General features: G+C 32.8%; 1 protein-coding gene across 9 annotated transcripts in view; it reads right to left on the minus strand.

Moving 5' to 3' along the window:
- The window catches only part of LOC128188601 (DNA ligase 1-like), a 28370-nt gene that overhangs the window by 6751 nt on the left and 827 nt on the right, over positions 1-20792 (minus strand). For 8 of the 9 annotated variants that reach the window (XM_052859765.1, XM_052859762.1, XM_052859761.1 and 5 more), the window contains exons 3-10: positions 12001-12156; positions 9045-9200; positions 8452-8625; positions 7822-7932; positions 5429-5596; positions 2717-2840; positions 2490-2602; positions 2183-2230 (exon numbers count right to left, since the gene is read on the minus strand). In XM_052859765.1, coding sequence (XP_052715725.1) covers positions 2183-2230; positions 2490-2602; positions 2717-2840; positions 5429-5596; positions 7822-7932; positions 8452-8625; positions 9045-9200; positions 12001-12156 — 1050 coding nt within the window. The remainder of the gene's footprint in view (positions 1-2182; positions 2231-2489; positions 2603-2716; positions 2841-5428; positions 5597-7821; positions 7933-8451; positions 8626-9044; positions 9201-12000; positions 12157-20792) is intronic. The other variant, XM_052859766.1, reaches the window with a different exon arrangement.

Raw genomic sequence — 20792 nt, forward strand, 5'->3', positions numbered from 1 at the left:
ATTTTCCATGATAAAAAATGTTATTTATAAAACTTGTTTGGCAACGCTTTTAATGTAATAGGAGAACAAAATGGTTCTACGTGTAGTCGAGGCTCAATCATATTGGTAGGATAATCATATTATAACGTTATAACTATAAATGTCAAAGAGTTTTCCTGAAACTGTCCAGTAGACAGCAGGCCTCAAACTGTCCAGTAGACAGCAGGCCCCAAACTGTCCAGTAGACAGCAGGCCTCAAACTGTCCAGTAGACAACATACCTCAAATTGTCCAGTAGACAACAGGCATCAAACTGTCCAGTAGACAACAGACCCCAAACTGTCCAGTAGACAACAGACCTCAAACTGTCCAGTAGACAACAGGCCTCAAACTGTCCAGTAGACAACAGGCCTCAAACTATCCAGTAGACAACAGGCCTCAAACTGTCCAGTAGACAACAGGCCTCAAACTGTCCAGTAGACAACAGGCCTGTCCATTCTTTGACAACAAGTCTGAACTCGGTCCCCACAATCTTCAGTCAGTTTAATTCTTTACCAACAGATAGAATGGAAAATTTTCAATTTCTATCAATTACAATGTACTTATATTTACATCTATCGATTATGATTCCCTTTATTTCTTACAGTTACTTCATAGCTCTATAGAAACAACCAGACTGAAATCTACGCGCCCCATTTATCGATTTGTCGTAACCTAGCTAAAGAGACCGAAGAAAAATCATGGACTGCACGAAGTAATCATGATAATGTCAGACCCAAATTTGCAAAAAAAGCATTATATTTTCCTGTGTGTTTGCCTGTGATAACACTACGTATCGATTTTGTACTATATAACTCATAAAGCCAAATTGAGGCGCCAGCAGGGTTTGCCTATTAATATCTAAATATTTAATCGTAAGATGGTTTAAAATTATATAAATATAAGTAATAAGGAATCATTCTTTGAATATTATGAGGTGATAATTTCGGTCGGGGCGTGATCAAATCTATCATAAAGCCCTTCGGGCTTTATTGGATTTCATCACGCCCCGACCAAAATTATCAACTCATAATACTCAATAATTCCTTATTCCTTATTTATTGCAACATGATGCATAAGATGCTAACGCTTACTGGCTGTGTGCCAATGCACTTCGCAAAGTTTAATTCCATTATCATGAATAATTCATGCTCTGTTCAGCTTACCTTCATCACACTTTCGTGAAGAAATTCTTCATATTATATATATATATATATATATATATATATATATATATATATATATATATATATATATATATATATATATATATATATATATATTTGAAGGTATATTTTATATACCTTCAAAATTTAAAAGAGCCTCGATTTCTCACTAGTAAAATGAAACTAATAAATATTCATGAATAGGAGAAAAAGTCAATGAGTTGACCCTCAGCATTGAAACGTATTCGCAATTGGTCGTTGACTTACGACGGTACGCAATCTGCTTTTAATCAGATCAGATCAGAATAACACACAATGGGTTAAAGAAAATGGTTTTTTCAGCTGGGCTCTGCTGAAAGCAGAGTCCTGGCTGTAGACAGGCAAATAGCCAATGTTACTATAAATAGCACAACTTCAAAAGTAAAACAAAAAACCAAACAGCGTTAAAGTAAAAGCATCCGCTATACCAAACAGTTACACAAAGAGACACGTTTTGTCAAAAGTGTTGGCATTTTGTTTCTTTCTTTTTTTTAAATTTCGAGAGAAATGTTTATCTTTTTAGTTTTCTTATTAATAACGTGTTTTAAAAACAAGACTAATGTATGCATTTTGGACACATACAATGCACATGAATTTCCATGAACTACTTTGCTGCGCGTTGAAGAAATGGGGATTGAATATATAACGCTTGAAGCAAAATTCAAGACAGCAACTGTTGAACTTTTTTCTGCTAGACAGACATGTTTTTGTTTATAGCTGCTTACAAAATTTCGTCGCTCTCTGACGCTTTTCCGATATTAAAAGCATGAGAGAGAGAGAGAGAGAGATTTTCAGTCTTTACAACACAATATGCTTAAATACACACCAAAAGAGCCCGGCTTTCAGTACTTTAGTACTTTGATTTGTAGAAAACGGATGGATCTTCATCCAATCAGTGTGTTACTGTACTGTGTTTCCAAACACAACTTATACATGGTAACTAAATAAAAACATAAGTACCTTATAATCGGTGCTAGTACTTGATGGTCCTTGGCTTTGTTTAGTATCCTGAAACCAAAATCATATCGAACTTGACAACAAAGAGGTAGATACAAATTTGAAACGCTGCAGTATTTAAAAAGAGAGGTTTAATATGAAAAAATATATACAAAAAATTCTGGGAGTTTTTCTTATTTTAAAATACAATATTGATCAGGTCAAATCACTAAAGGAGATTTTAATGGATTGTTGACTGTTTCCCCCAAAAAATCTTAGAAAAGAATTAAGTAGTAGTTCAGTCGGATGTACAAACATGGTTCAAGCATACCCTTTGCAGAGATTCGTGTATATTATCAAATATATGGCGATTCTTTTCGTAAAATTTCCGTAGCTTTGCTTCTTCTTTTTTCAGGGCTGTTAGATTAGATGACGTCAGGTTTTCTTCAAAAATAAAGATTGGGTAGAAGTGATAACATGATTTATTTCAAACAAGATATCATTTTGGTTTATAAATCCATGTGTCTGGAAAGTCTAAATAGAGTAGAGTCAATTTACCATCAAAAAAGGGCCGACAAAGCGTTCTTTGTTCTTTTCCATAGTAACATTTGTCCCACCATTGAGATATCTGAGATCTAACACCCAGGATATCCTCTTCAATCTGCTCTGATGATTTCAATTTCTGCATGAAAATGAAAACAAAATAAAATGTAAAAATAGAACTCTTGAGTAAAGTCCGAATTCACTAATGAGTATATATTTGTCATGATTTAACATTTTTAAAAGATACATTTTTTTTTTCAAAATTCAAACGAAGGTTATCACAGATTACAAAGCTCACCGAGACGGGGCATCACCTTAATGAGACTACATTTGAATCATAGAATATGATAGGATATTGCATTGTGTAAAACATTATTGTGTCTTATTACATAATACAATATCATCATTTATAATAAATGAAACAATATGGTATTATATGATAAAATATCAAATAATATAATATATCACAAAATTTTATCATATGATATTATCTTGTATGATACAGCATATTATTTGTATTGAATGATATTGTATATAACTGAAACATAGTATGATTTGTATCATAAGATTAAATAAATTTTGATAGAACATTGTATGATATCATAAAAAATAAAATTAAATAATAATATATTATATGATATACCATCACATTAAACATTATCGTATCATATGATACGATACTACATATATCATTTTAATGATATATTACAATATCATATAAAACAATATCAAGTGATACAATAATATATAATAAAATATCATATTATACAGTTTTGTATCATAAAATACAATAATTTACATGGCAATATCATGATACAATATCATATCATTATATAAAAAAAATTGATACAATATCATATTGCATTATATAATTTTTTACAATATAATGTAATATTGTGGCATATAAAACAATTGTGTCTCATATTATACAATATTACATCATAGGAATCATATTATATCATTTCACAACAAAAGCGTCTATCAAAGAAATTTTCGATAGGCAGGAGTTTTTTAGCATCCTTAATAATGGAGACCAGGCTCCGCATCTGAAGATACCTCTGCGATTAATTCATATTATAGTTAAATTAACCTTGCAATTTTGAAATAGTACTTTCTTCTAAAATTTACATTTACAAATATGTTTCCTTTTATGAACCTATACAATAGTGAAAATGCTAAATAACGTATCATAAGATGCACCATCAATGCAAGTTAAAATATAATCATCAGAGAGCAGAAGGCACCTGCTCCAAAAACTTTAATCAGTTCAAAATCTTAACCTTATTCAGCATCTGAAACTTTTGACTCTGATTCAGCATTCAAACCTGTCAAGTTCATCAGTATAATAAGACGCACCATTCATGCAGGTTTGGTGAAGTTAGGACCAGTAATAACTTAGAAAGGGCTATCAAAGGGCAGAAGGCACCAAAACTTTAACCTGCTCCAAAACCTTTAACCTGTAGCATCTGAAATTAATGACCCAGATTCAGCATCCAAGAGTTTCAAGTTCATCAGTAGGTCCAGATGTATCATCCATGCAAGTTTGGTGAAGAAAGGACAAGTAATAACTTAGATACAGGACCTGCAATAAAACCGTTAGCCAGGTCTGGACGCCGACGCCGGGGGTATAGCATAAGCTCTCCCTGACTTCGTTTCGGTGAGCTAAAAAAGTATTACGAACTCATGGTTTTAACATTGTGTATAAATACAAAATGTAAAATAATAAATGACACCTAGCTTGAGAATGTCAAAAGAACAACAACCGGACATCGTTAAGCATTGGTTTTACCAAAGATTATTGCTTTAAAGCATGTACTAATATAATTATCAGATTTTGGCAGTTTAAGCTTTTCCGTTTTCAAGGATTCTTGCTTTAATGAAAGCATGTACTTATATGATTATCAGATTCTGACATTTTAGGCTTATCCGTTTTGAACGTTGAAATCACATGTAAATTTAAGCATTCATTATTTTTCACGATTTGGAAATAAATGAGGACCAGTAACTTAACCAGCTCAAAAACCTTAATAACCTCATCCAGCATCTGAAACTTACAGCTCTGATAAAGCATCTTTGTCTGTTGAGTGCATTAGTTTCGTAAGACACACCATCCAAGCAAGTTTGGTGAAGTTAAGACCAGTAATAACTTAGAAATGGCTATCGAAGGGCACCTGTACCAAAACCTTTAACCTGCTCCAAAACCCTTAACCTCCTCTAGCATTTGAAATTCATGGCCCAGATTCAGCATCCAAGTCTTTCAAGTTCATCAGTAGGTCCATATGCATTAACCATGCAAGTTTGGTGAAGATAGGACAAGTAATAACTTAGATACAGGACCTGCAACAAAAACGTTAACCAGGTCTGGACGCCGACGCCGGGGGTATGTACAATAAGCCCCCCCCCCCCCAACTTCGTCTTGGTGAGCTAACAATTATTTCCGAACCCATGGTTTTAACATTGTGTACAAACTGTAAATTAATAATAGACACCTAGCTTAAGAATGATAAAACAACAACAACCGGACATCATTAAGCGTTGATTTTACCAAAGATTTTTGCTTTAAAGCATATACTAATATGATTATCATATTTTGACATTTTAAGCTTTTTCATTATGAACATTTTTTCACGATTTGGAAATAATTCAACAGGCGAGTTTAGTACACTAATAGTAATATTCATTCACGTATGCGCTATGCACCAAAACCAGAGCTATTGATAACAATACCTTAGATTGTCCTAATTTTTTTGGTCGATCCTGTATTATTTTTTGCTCTCCTTTCGGCAAATCCACCTTCAAAGGTTCCAGGGTTTTGTTGCTATGACTTAAGTCTGGTTTCATAACCAATCCTCCATTTGGAGACTGACCTTTGGATGTGTAATCATTATCATTTTCCTGTAAATTTGTTAAAGTTTCAAATGTGGTAATTTTTTCTAGTCACATATTGAAAGAAGATTTACAGGTATTGTCATACTACAGAAAAACTAGTTTAGTACGAACACGGATATAGCGAATTCTCGGATATAGGTTTTTTTGAGCCCCGGTCAAATTCTTAACAAATCTTTGCAAAATTTTACTGTTATAACGAATTCGGTTATAACGAATTTACGGATATAGCGAACTGATTATGAGTCTCGTCAACGTTAAATAATAACGAAATTTAACAAATTTATAACGAATTTCTTCACATTTAAAAAAGTTTGCACTACCATTTAGCATAATAGTTTGAATGAATTCATTTTTTTTATAAATATTTCGACTCACAATCAGATTATTAAAGGTATTAAAGTAATGTTATTTTTAATTTAAGCCTCAATCAGCAAAAGTTAAAGTCTGGTGAAAGAAAACGTGTATATAGTGAATTTGCTATAGCTATTATTACGAATTCGTTATACGGATATAACGAATAACAGATATAACGAAGTAAATCAATAGGTTCCTAGAACTTCGCTATAACCGAGTTTTACTGTAGAATTAAATAAATTACATTATATGAATGATTAATTCCTAGCTCTCTGATTGGCTGATATCTAATAATCTAGAAAAAATCAATAATATGTATATTATTTACATGTACGTTTTTAGTGAGATTTATTCTAAAAATTGCAGGTGTGTTATTTTTTTTATACAAATCGGGATTATTCGGCATTTCATCCGGATACAGAACTTTATATCGTTTTCATTTCTATATATTCTTAAAAAAAAATATCCAAAAGAATAGAATAAATTTGAGCATGAATAAAAAATATTCAGAATTATATCTTATGAATTTTTTGTCATCAGGAAGGTGTTTAAAAAACATATTCTAATGATGGTCGTGGCTTAATTTTTACAACTGTATTAATTGATCACCTTTAGATGATGAACTCTATATAAAAGAATTTAAACCAGTATATTATATGATTTTTTCTGTACTAAATACGCGTTACTACAATAGCTAAATGAATACTAGACTAAGTAATATCTTACAATTTCCGGTAGATCTAATGGTTAAATTGTTGACTATCTAGCCTCCTTAATGAAGACGTTTACATATACCGGTAATTATATACATGTAAATGCAATTCATTAGCTATTCATAAGTTATTATTTAAATTTGTTTTCAAATATGATAGAAATTTGAATCTGAACAAATTTGCGTAGGTGATGCATGTGGTGGTTTTTTTCTTGGAAAAACACTTTGCAATTAACAGCGAAAGAAACCCATCCTTATCTTCATAACACTATATAAATAGCGCCTGTTTAGGAGGGTAACAGTTGAATAGACACCCCGAGAAAACCATTGTCAACCGACGCGAACCGGAGGTTGACAATGGTTTTCTCGGGGGGTCAATTTCAACTGTTATATCCTCCCAAACAGGCACAATTTATTTTATTATACTGAATGTCTTAATTTTAGGGAAATTTTAGAGAAATTGTTGCTGATTTTATACAGAAATGACATGAATTCTACGGCGAACCGTACGCGCATAATTTACGCGCATGTAACAATTCGTTTTATTATACTTTCATGTTAAATTCTGAAATCTGATTGGTTTAGACGCACTTGGTAATCCGTTCTATTACCCTTAGCGTTAGCAACACACTTGGCAACGGTTAACACAACGAATTGTTACATGCGCGTAAATTATGCGCGTACGGTTCGCCGTATAAATCTCTTCTTTTCTATATTAAAGCAGTAAAATTTTCTTTAAAGTTAAGAAATTCAGTATAATAAAATAAATAGTGCCTGTTTGGGATGGTAACTGTTGAAATTGACACCCCGAGAAAACTATTGTCAACCGACGCGAACCGGAGGTTGACAATGGTTTTCTCGGGGGGTCAATTTCAACTGTTATCTTCCCAAACAGGCACAATTTATTTTATTATACTGAATGTCTTAATTTTAGGGAAATTTTAGAGAAATTATTGCTGATTTTATATATAAATGACATGAATTCTACGGAGAACCGTACGCGCATAATTTACGCGCATGTAGCAATTCGTTGTGTTACCCGTTGCCAAGTGTGTTGCTAACGCTTAGGGTAAAAAAAACAAATTATCAACTGCGTCTAAACCAATCAGATTAAAGTATTTACTATGAAAGTATAATAATATAGAAATGTAAGATATAGCCTCACGTCTTGCTCAGTCCTGTTTTTCTTTCGTCCTGTAGCCCTTACTTTCGTTTTCTTGATATCATTCAAAGCGGTATTGTTGTTTTCTATTCCAGTTGTTTCTTTTGGATTTATCTAAACACAAAATTACAAAAAAAGTGTTTCATTTTTCATCAATCGATATAACATGTATGTGTTTTAATTAAGACTTCGTTAAAATAGTAAAAAAAAAAACCATATCTTGATGTCATGGATACAACTGTCTCAAGGAGGTGATCGGTATCGGGTGGCTAACTGCCTCAATCTAACCTTATTGGCAAATGAAGTTGATTTAAGCGCCTCTGTTTTGAATCTCAACATGAAGACAAATTTAACCCACCAAATGTCAACAATAAAACTGGAGGTCGCTTTAGAAGCGAGCAAAATTTTTTAAAAAGAAGTCACTTTTTACACCCAGCGTCTGATATTATTCAATTTTATAGCAGAGACGAAATGAATCATAAAAACACTAATGAAAGATTCTTTTTAAATACTAGCTACTGTTCTACAGACCAATATATAATTTTTACAATAATTTATTATTTTTTCCTGCTCTGCATATAATGGAGTTTGATTGTTACATGTATAGGCATGGCTTTTGCAGTGTTTACGTACCTTTGACTCCTTTTTATGCCTCGTTTTGGGTTTTGCTTTTAAAGAATCTACATCATCATCATCTGGATCTGTTTTTATGTTACTCGGCTTTTTAACTTGATATAGGTGAGGTTCCCTATTTTTTGTTTTCTGAGCAACAGTCATTGTTGCCTCTGAGTTTACTATAGTGCTCTTCTAAAAAAAAATTTCCATACATTTTACAAACGTCTAACGTGAAAAAGTATTTGAATCATGTTCTCCTACATGGGAACTTTTAAAAAAAGTTACACATGGAGTGCATTCTAAAAACAGAGTCATTTATCAAACGCACGATTCAACTAACACGTATTCTTTTTCCACTGCATAAAAACAGTCCGTGCCATAAAAATTATGTTTGGAATGTCTACAGCGATAGTAGCGTTCGTGCGTGCTTGTGTGCATGCGTATGCGAATGTATTTGTGGTTTGGAATGTCTACAGCGAGAGTAGCGTTCGTGCGTGCTTGTGTGCATGCGTATGCGAATGTATTTGTGTCACATAAAAGTATGGCATGGCTATGCACATAAGACTTTTAAGATGTGTACGAAATGGATTACATTTGGACCAAGTTCATACCGTAGATGCCTGCTTCGGCCTCGGTTTGGTTTTCCCTCGAGATACAGTGTCCTCCTTTACAGGCTTCTCGGGCTGTGACCTTTTTACTTTAGGGACATCATTCTCTGACCAATTTTTTCTTGGCTCATCAGCTATTTTGTCTGTTGACAGGGTTTCCTACAACAAATGGAAAATAAATTCGAATCAATGAAAACAATGGCGGATCCAACACCGGCGCATCGGGGGCACCCCACATCCCGTTTATTGATTTATTTGTATTTTTTATTGTTTATTTTGTTGGGGGTTCATTTTTTGCTTTTGGAAATTTCATGTAACAAACTTTCAACTTTCAAGTTAATAAACACATTTTTAAACGAAATGTTTTTTTTTAAATGATTTCCAATCTTTTTTATTCTAACGTTAAAAGTAGCACAAATATTATGTTATAATTACAGTTTACTTATTCTCTTAAAACCTCTAAAACTCAGACCTCTGAACCCCAGTCATTGATCTATAGGTGGCTCGTGGTTTAAAAACAAGTAAAATCTTGCGCCACTTTTGGACTTATTGGCTTTATTTCCAAATTAATTCTTCGGATAGTTTTCTACTGTTGTTGCTTTACTTGTCTCCTATTTTTTTCCCCTTATAAACGTTAACAGACCAAGGAAAATGAAGAACGTATATGATAAACTCACGTGCAGACCGAGATCAGTCACTGTTCATTTCATAAATACTTTTTGTGTTTAGAACAAATTTTACTCATGACATTGAACTTTATACCAATCCGAATTTGAGAACTCAAACCCTGAGTAAACAACACCCTTAAACGATTTACATACAAACGGAAAACATGAATTATTTTTTCGTTTCTCACCTTTTGCTTTCATTAATGCCAAAATTTATATTATCTTTTTCTTCTTGACTTTTCGTTAAAAAAATTGAGTTATTTCTACCCAAAAGTCAACTGTCTGTAAAACGCCTCTCACAGTCATCTGTTCATAAAAATTCTGTTGGCATAAAATTTTATATGAGGTCAATAATCAAAATTTTGAGATATGCATGGTGTCTTTTATCGTTTTTAAGCATTTTTCCAATATTTTTTTAATTCGTGCCCTACAATTTTTTTTAATGATTAGTGAGGTTGAACCAACAGAAAGTTTGCAAAATTACATAGACTAAAATATAAAATCTAAACGTCTAATATTAGTACTGCCAAAAATGTTTTAGCCGGAAAAAAATCTGCAAAATTTAGTCTGAATTTCCTCTGTTTGACTAAAAGTTTATTTTTGTTTGAGCTTAAGTCCATAACATAGTAGAAATATCGAATGTTATGTCAATAATAAATTAAATTCATTTCATAAATACCTTTTGTGTTTAGAACAAATTTTACTCATGACATTGAACTTTATACCAATCCGAATTTGAGAACTCAAACCCTGAGTAAACAACACCCTTAAACGATTTACATACAAACGGAAAACATGAATTATTTTTTCGTTTCTCACCTTTTGCTTTCATTAATGCCAAAATTTATATAATCTTTTTCTTCTTGATTTTTCGTTAAAAAAATTGAGTTATTTCTACCCAAAAGTCAACTGTCTGTAAAACGCCTCTCACAGTCATCTGTTCATACTTTAGAACTCTTGATATCAGTTTTTGTGTAAAAGTAGTAGTAGATATTTCGTGTCCTGTTTTAATTTTATTTTAACAATTAGAAAAAGAAATATGATATAATGGAGCTTTTGACCTCATTACATTGTATAGTTTTTGTTTAAGCAATTGCTTAGTCTAAAAAAGGTCTTCTCCCAGTACTCCCACCAAGATATTTATTCGCTGCGCCGCCGTGACGTCAACATTTAATATTTATATTTTCAACTGTCTTCGTCTGTGATATCATTACAAATCAATTTTAAAACCTATAGCCCAATAATTTCATAAAAGATGAGCGACACAAAATGGGTGTATCTTAGTATAACCAAAAAATGGTATTTGCTGCACCGCGATAGAAATACATAGCATGTGCTTTATGAAAAAATAGTGGTTTTAAAATGTCGTTTTAAATTGTAGAAATTGGAAACGATATGAATATGAGTAATAAGGAATCATTCTTTGAATATTACGAAACAATAATTTTGGTCGAAGCGTGGTCATATCTATCATAAAGCCCTTCGGGCTTTAATGGATTTGACTACGTCCCGACCAAAATTATCACCTCATAATATCACTTATTGTTCGCATTGAAATGTGGAGATAGCACAAATATATTTACCAATCAACAGAAATCAGACCACAACAGTTTATTTAAGGAATCATTCTTTGAGTATTGATTAATGATACTTGCAAATGATAGTCACAATAAATAGCAAAATAATATACATGTATAATTTTTTGGTCCGTTAACACACCAAGGCGGTGCAGACAAATTGAATATCGCGCGATAGCGCGTTGTGATAATTTGTGAGCACAGCGTAGTGTGTTATTGGACCGACGAATTCCAAAATAAATCATTCAATGCTTATAATCATATCCATATTGGTGTTTATTTGTATGAAATATTTGTCTATCGTCGCTTTAAAGCTTTTATATAGGATTTTAGTCAGGGATTTGAAACAGATGGAACAGCCATATTAGCATGTAATTTAGTTCGCTTACGCGACTAAAAATATAGCGCCAGAATTATGTAGAGAAAAATCTTTTTTTTATTAACAAGTAGATATGATTTAGTGATATTTGTCGTAAGTACATCTCAAATTGGTTATGTAAGATTGGACGTTTTCTGTAATCTTACAAAAAATGAATACACTCGAATCGCCTGATTACCTTAACTTTATATTTGTGTTCATGAGTCGTGGCAAGGCAACGCAAGGTGCGTCTGCAGGAAATTAAACCTTGCATGCAGATTTTCAAAGCAAACTTTAGGGGAAATATACACTGAATGTAAATTCATAATTATACTTTGTATCTGGATATAACTTACTTGATCTTTCTTTGGCTTTCTTTTCTTTTCTTTCGCTGGTTTATCTGACTTGTTCTCTTTGCCAGACTCTATCGTAAGATCAGTCCTCTTCTCCTTGGTTTGAATTTCCTGTTGCTCTGCCTTTGAACACGTGATCTCTTCATTTTGTCCACTAGTCTTTGTTAAATAATATGAAATAGTCATTGTAAGATATCGCAGCTACACTGTAAATGTAGGTAAAATAAAGTTCTACCAAAGAAAAGAGATCCCTTGTAACTTAAAGAATGCGTAACACTCTAATTAATTCTCGTGTATGAGCCCAGAGCTAAGCTTGCGGATGGATGTTCGAACCTCTTTAAAGCCGATTACACATCCTTGTCAATGCTGTTGTAGATAACCCCCCACCCCCACCCCACCCCCCTCTCTAGAACTTCATAAGCAATTGGTTAATTTTATTAATTGGTGTGGTGCGATACAACTTCTTATTTCTACGGCATATTGAAGAAGTCAATACCGGTATATAAAGTGTATAGACACAACCATAAGAAGGGGAACTAACTGACCAGAAAATCAAGGACATCGGGAAGTTTGCAGTTACATGTACATGTATAACCAAGACACATTGCCCACTAAAACAGTTTGGTTTGCTTAATTTAAAAACTCAAGGAGCCCGAGAATATGCCGCAACTTATGGTATGCCTTTCGTTTGCTCATGAAAGAAACACACTACAAGGTAATGATAAAGAGACAGACATATATACATGTACGCATGCCCATATTTCCATGCCCAGCCGAAATAAGATGAAAAGGGATGATGGTGGTTTGCTGGTGTGTTAAAGATCTCCCGATCTTATACCTGATGTTATCTTATATTTGAGAGCTTGAAACTGCCCCACATGTTGTAAAACATTTATGTGTGAATGCAAACGTGCCAGCTTGCAGTGTATAAAACTTTGCATCTTCCAAATAACGAACTCATCATTCGAAATTTAATTGCCATTTTGACAAAATTAACGCCATTTTCGGGAAGACCAATGCATTTATTTAGATTTAGCACATCTGCATTATTAATGTCATTATATATCGTCAATGCCAGCATTTTTAAAGACAAAGTATGCCTATTTGATGATTAAAAAATCGTTTTTACCTAATTAACACCTATTAAGCGGCACACTTTGATTTTAATTTAGATTTTAAAACATAGGTAATCACAGATTACAAGCTCACCGTGACGAGACATCACCCTTATGAGACTTCACCTTTATGAAACCACCTTTATCATATTAAATGAAAATCATACTTTATGATCTTGGATATTTATGGATTCTGTTTTGACACAATATCGTAAGTCATCTGCTAAAAAATTGTATGATAATCATATGTTCATATGTTAATCAATACAATAATATAAAGTTAAATATTACATCCTAACATATATCATATATAATACAATAAAAAACCATAATAAACAATGATGAAATATGATATTGTAACGTATGATATGACATTGTATTGTGTTATACGTTATTGTACTTGATCACATAATACAGTATCATAATATATAAAACAATATAGTATTATATTACAATTTCATATTACATAATACATCATAACATTGAAACATATGATATTATATTGTATAATATAGTATGATATTGTATGAAACTGTATCATTTTTTATACATAATATGATATTGTATCATATGATACAATAAAATTTGATACAACATTGTATCATATCAAATGATACAATTTTATGTGATAAAGTAAAATATTATATAATACAATATCATAATATACATATTGTATCATATGATACAATAATATATTTTACAATATCATACAATACAATTTCAAGTGATGTGATAATATATCATATTATAAACCAATATCATATTATACAATTCCGTATGATACGATATTATATAATATAACAGTATCATATTATACAATTTCTCGTGTTATAAAAATCTATATTACAGAAACTAATATAATTATATTATACAATATGCTAAAAATGATGTTGAATTAGTTAAAATAATGATAATATTTTGCTATTAAAAGTTGTTTCTCCAAAGCAACTTGGAAGTGGATTGTTCATAAAAATTATTAACCTGTTCATTCAAAACAAAATACCGATTACATAATTCCTTGGGCACACAATTGATACTATTGGCATCGGATATCCATCCAAGACGGCTTGTAATTAATAAACTAATTAACCAGCACGACTGAGTAAAATGAATTGACGTAGACCTCTCAAAAAACTTTATAACTTTACTTGCATCATCCAGTACAGATAGCTAAATAGGGTGGACCTTTTCTAAACATAGGAAATCACAGATAACAAAGCTCACCGAGTCGAGGCATCACCTTTATGAAGCATCACGTTTATGAGACCACCTTTATCATGTTATATGAAAATAATTGATAATGATTTATCCCCCCCCCCCACCCCCACTTTTTTTGCAGTTAGACCTAACCATTAGGCACATATCATCATGGAGCGTTCATGCCCCCCCCCCCCCACTTTTTCTCTCAGCAAAGATAATAGTTCCTGATTTAACCTAGAAAAGATTGAAATACTAAGAAGGAAGGTACACTGCCCCCCCCCCCCCCCCGGATTAAGAAATTCATGATTTGGCGAAAAAAATTTGGTAGGTAAGGATCTATAGGACTGGTATACTCCCCCCCCCCCCCCCCCGATTAGGATTTTTATGATAACGTGTAAAAAAAAAAAACGTGTATCAAGCAAGTTTGAGTAAATTAGGAGCTTTTTAGCTTCATTGCTAATGCTCTGTATTTGAAGCTACATCTGCGATTCTATTATATTATATTTAAATCAACGTTTACCATGTAAATTTAAAATAGTACTATTATCTATAAAACATGTGACCTATTCCATAAACTAACCTCCTCCAGGATCTGAAACCTATGGCTCTGATTCAGCATCCTTGCCTATGGAGTGCCTCAGATTCAATAGATGCATTATCCATGCAAGTTTGGTAAATTTAGGACCTGTTATAACTAAGATATAATCATCAGAGGGCACCTGCTCAAAAAACAGGTGCATCGGTCTTCCTCGCGATTTTACTTTTTTAATACATTATTATTTGATAGAGCATTGCAAAAGGGCGTTTATATAAACCGTACTTTGCAGTAGCTACTTGAGAATATTTTAGCCTAATCTGAAGCAATTATTACTTTGGAATCTTTTAAATTCGCGGGGGCCAATTTCCGTGGATTGTGAGGTGGGTTGGGTTTTTTTTTTGCATATGAAATCATGGGGATACGATTTGTGAATGCGTTGGTTACAGTTAGAAAGATAGTCTCTTTTTAAATTTTCTTTTGTCGAGGACGTAAATTGGTGAGAGAGAGCTTCCAACGGAATACCATAAAAATTTAGCCACCATGAACTCTGAACTCGATTGATTCCGAAGTGGAAAGTATCTACTAGATGCAGCTAGAAAGTATCGGTTTAACAAAGAATCTGATCAAATCTGAACTGTAAAATTATGCAACATCCATGAAACTATATGTTATCTCTAACAGGCAAAAGACTTTTATACTTCTGGATTGCTATCAACTGGTTTTGATATTCCTTTGAGATGATGGATATAACTATTTCTTACAGTGTACATAAAATTTTCAAACTCTTTGATTTCTTTAAACTGTGCTAATGTGGATCCCTTGGTATGCTGAAATGGTGTAGGTGCACTTTAAAAAGATTCGATGGGCTGGCCATTTTTAGCCACGCTTTGCGGAAAGCAGAGTCCTGGCTGTAGGCAGGCAAATTGCCAATTACTATAAATGCAACAACTTCAAAAGTAAACAAAAAACCGAGCAGCGTCATATTAAAGGCTTCCGCTATAGTTACACAGGGAGCCATGTTTTGTCAAATCTATTGGGTTTTTTTTGTTTGCGAATAAATTTAGCATTCAATTTTTTTTCCTTCCTTATCAATTACGTGTTTTCAAACTATGCATTTTAGGCACATATATAATGCGCATGAATTTCCATGAACTACTTATATAGCTGCACATAAAAGAAATGAGGGGAAGGGGTTGAATTTATAACGCTTGTTTCAAAATGCAATACCTTGTTGATTTTTTTTTTCTACTAGACAGACACATTTTTATTAATAGCCGCTTACAAAACAATTTAGTCGCTCTCTGGCACATTTCCGACATTAAAAGCATGAGAGAGAGAGAGAGAGAGAAAAAAGGAGAGAGAGAGATTGTCAGTATTTACTACACAGTATGCATAATGACACATCAAAAGAGCCCGGCCTCCAGCACTACTTCAGTACTTTGATTTGACTTTAAAATCTCCTGAAGATTAAGAGATGTGTAATGATATAGGAAACATGCAGGTTTTAAACTACCATATTTATAGTTTTTCATTGCTAAATAACTGTTTATGTTTTGAAATATCATATTTCAATCGTTAGACATACACCGTATCTTATGGATATTTTTTTTTAATCACCCAGCCTCACTTATAATTGTGAATATCGAAAGTATGTTTCTGGACACAAACTTACTGAAGTATGGTTATGTAAGGAGGGTTTTCTTTTTTCCAACATTATTCAAAATTATTTAACCAAATGCTGATGCTGTAACCTTAATTATTGGCATCATCTGAGGAGGGGGTCGGATCTAATAGTTTTGACTTTTAAAAACAAGCAACTGTCTCCTCGCTTAATAAGCTTGACATTTGATTTCATATAACGCAGACATTACTGAAATAATGGAATTCCATCGACGTGCACCTGTTGATATTTAATATTATATAGATGTAGCTACTAATATCTTCTTTTTTCATTAAATTTCAGACAAAATGTTCCAATTCAGCCACATAATGATTGCGGAAACTTTACAATCGGTATTTCCTTAGGAATCATTATATTGAAATTATATGAATATACCATCCAACAGATGAGACACGCTCAAAACAGACGTTGTTATAAACTCAGCCCCCCACACCTTTGGGAAAAGTTATGCATACAGGCCCGAACTTCTAAATAATTTGAAGACACGTCTTCACAGATTTTTGATATAATGCTTCATACAGTAAATCTAAATAATTATATAATATATTATGTTAAACCCTACTAATTTGCGCATTTTTGTTTTGTATAAAGTATACTTTGTCCGAATAGTTTCTTAATTGCTTTCTTAACCTATTTTTTCAAAACTAAATTTAAAAAACCAACGATATGGCTTGATACTTCTGGGAACGGGCAGGGATGAAAAATCAAAACAAAAATGGATGATGTATACATGTACGGGGCCTTTATTCTTTTTGTTGCAGCTGAAAGGAAATAATAACAAATTCATGGGTTTTTTTAAGCAAGTGAGTGAGTACGAGTACTAGTAGCTAGTTAGCCGTATCTTTTGTTAATTATACTGTCCCAAATAAGAATTTCAGATAAAAAAATTTGATAAAAAAAAAAATGGGAGGTATTGTATACACCATTTATTCATATAGGTAGAACATAATCTGTTCATTGTGTACAAATTAATGTATAAAGTTTACTAACAATCTCTATCGTAGAATTAAAATGAATGAAATTAAAAAACACTAGTGTATGCAAAATTTGTATCTACATGTATACCCTATGGTTAGCTCGTCCTACACTTTGGGCTAAATGTTTTAGTTCATAAATGGATTACCTGCATGTGTTCAACTTGAAAATGAAAAGGAAAAAATAATTTTTTGAGGAAAAGTCAGCTTTTCTAATTTTCAGCTATTCATGAAAACAAAACTCCCCCAGTGCAGTATTCGAACTTGTTCGAACCTGCGGGTCCGGAGAGCGAATCTACTCCCATTGCACTTCAGAAATAAACACAAAGTTTTGGCGAGCTAAATTAAACTGTTTCACAATGGTTAAAAACGCCATGCTGTGACGTACTGTTTAGTCGCTCTCTGACACATTTCCGACATTAAAAGCATGAGAGAGAGAGAGAGAGAGAGAGAGAGATTGTCAGTATTTACTACACAGTATGCATAATGACACATCAAAAGAGCCCGGCCTCCAGCACTACTTCAGTACTTTGATTTGGCTTAAATAATCTCCTGAAGATTAAGAGATGTGTAATGATATAGGATACATGCAGATTTTAAACTACCATATTTATAGTTTTTCATTGCTAAATAACTGTTTATGGTTTGAAATATCATATTTCAATCGTTAGACATACACCGTATCTTATGGATATTTTTTTTTTAATCACCCAGCTTCCCTTATAATTGTGTATATCGAAAGTATGTTTCTGGACACAAACTTACTGAAGTATGGTTATGTACGGAGGGTTTTCTTTTTTCCAACATTATTCAAAATTATTCAACCACATGCTGATGCTGTAATCTTAGTTATTGGTATCATCTGAGGAGGGGGTCGGATCTAATAGTTTTGACTTTTAAAAACAAGCAACTGTCTCCTCGCTTAATAAGCTTGACATTTGATTTCATATAACGCAGACATTACTGAAATAATGGAATTCCATCGACGTGTACCTGTTGATATTTAATATTATATAGATGTAGCTACTAATATCTTCTTTTTTCATTAAATTTGAGACAAAATGTTCCAATTCAGTCACATAATGATTGCGGAAACTTTACAATCGGTATTTCCTGAGGAATCATCATATTGAAATTATATGAATCACTGGCGTCGGAAGCAAATTGAAAGGGGGGGGGGGCTAGACTAATCCTCAGAAATATTGAGAAAAAAGTAATTCCCAAAACCATGGAAATCCTAATCCGTGGGGGGGAAGGGGGGGGCTAGTATGCTTCTGAATCCAACTTTCAAGGTAAATTTAGGAACAATAATCTCTCCTGCGAGAAAAAGTGGGGGGGGGGGGGGGGGGCTGAACCCTCTATCACGCTATATTTCTTATGGTTAGGTATAACTTTGCAAAAAAAGTAGGGGGGGGCTAAGCCCCCCCCCCCCCCCCCCCGGTTCCGACGCCTATATGAATATATCATCCAACAGATGAGACACGCTTAAAACAGACGTTGTTATAAACTCAGTCCCCCACACCTTTGGGGAAAGTTGTACATACAGGCCCGAACTTCTAAATAATTTGAAGACACTTCTTCACAAATTTTTGATATAATGCTTCATACAGTAAATCTAAATAATTATATAATATATTATGTTAAACCATACTAATTTGCTCATTTTTGTTTTGTATAAAGTATACTTTGTCCGAATATTTTCTTAATTGCTTTCCTAACCTATTTTTTCAAAACTAAATTTAAAAAACCAACTGTATGGCTTGATACTTGTAGGAACGGGCAGGGATGAAAAATCAAAACAAAAATGGAAGATGTATACATGTACGGGGCCTGAATTCTTTTTGTTGCAGCTGACAGGAAATAATTAAAAATGGGGTTTGTTTTTTCAAGCAAGTGAGTGAGTACTAGTACAAGTATTTAGTTTGCCGTATCTCTTGTTCTTTAGGTCAAATTTCACTATAACTTAATTATACTGTCCCAAATAAGAATTTCAGATAAAAGATTTTGATAAAAAAAAATTGGGAGGTAGGTAACCCCCCCCCCCCCCCCATTCAACATTCAACTTCCCCGTTTTATGCATACACCATTTATTCATATAGGTAGAACATAATCTGTTCATTGTGTACAAATTAATGTATAAAGTTTACTAACAATCTCTGTCGTAGAATTAAAATGAATGAAATTAAAAAACACTAGTGTATGCAAAATTTGTATCTACCCTACGGTTAGCTCACCCTACACTTTCTGCGATGATATGTATTAGTAATTCCGCGTTCCTGGGAACCCCGTTCTGGAATGTTCTTTCTATGAGGCTAAAATCGCATCAATCCCGTCCTATACTTTCGCCATGGCGTTAATTCGTCAATCCGCGTTCTTGGTTACCCCATTCTGGAATGCTCAGTAGGTTGCGCTTGGCAAGCATTCTAAAATTCGTGATTTAAAAAAACAAATGGCCTTATTTTATTTTTTCAACATTTGTCAAATCTACACTTCAATGTAGACTCTATGTAAGTTCCCCAAAAATATATATTCACTCTTTACGTAATTATTCAATATCATTATATATATATATATATATATATATATATATATATATATATATATATATATATATATATATATATATATATATATATATATATATTATTATATATATATATATATATATATATATATATATATATATATATATATATATAATTTATAGCTATATCGGGTTGGGTTTATCGGAAATGAAAGAAGGGTTTTTTAAACTTTATTTTTCAAAAATTATTTAATAGGTAAAATCAAGTTAATATAGTTTATGGACATTATATCTCACGCGTTTTAAAAGATATATATCAAAAGTAAGCACAGTTACTCTGGTACATACATTTTTTTAATTTGTTGGCAAAATGTCTTAATTTATTAGCATAGATATAAATGGATTACCTGTGTGTGTTCAACTTGAAAATGACAAGAACAAAAATAATTTTTTGAGGAAAAGTAAGCTTTTAAAATTTTCAGCTAATCATGAAAACAAAACTCCCTGCAGTATTCGAACTTGCAACCTGCGGGTCCGTAGAGCAAAGCTACTCCCATTGCACTTCAAAGATAGACACAAAGTTTTGGCGAGCTAAACTGTTTCATAATGGTTCAAAAACGCCTTGCTGTGACGTACTGTTAAAAAAAGTAAAAATGACGGTTATCGAGGATATCAAAGCAATTGTTTATCATGTTACATACGGGTGTATTTGAATGTTTCGATACATGTCCTTAGGCGGGTGCAAAAATGCCAACTTAGCACT

This window comes from Crassostrea angulata, chromosome 6 (assembly GCF_025612915.1).
Source record: "Crassostrea angulata isolate pt1a10 chromosome 6, ASM2561291v2, whole genome shotgun sequence".
Lineage (NCBI taxonomy): Eukaryota > Metazoa > Mollusca > Bivalvia > Ostreida > Ostreidae > Magallana > Magallana angulata.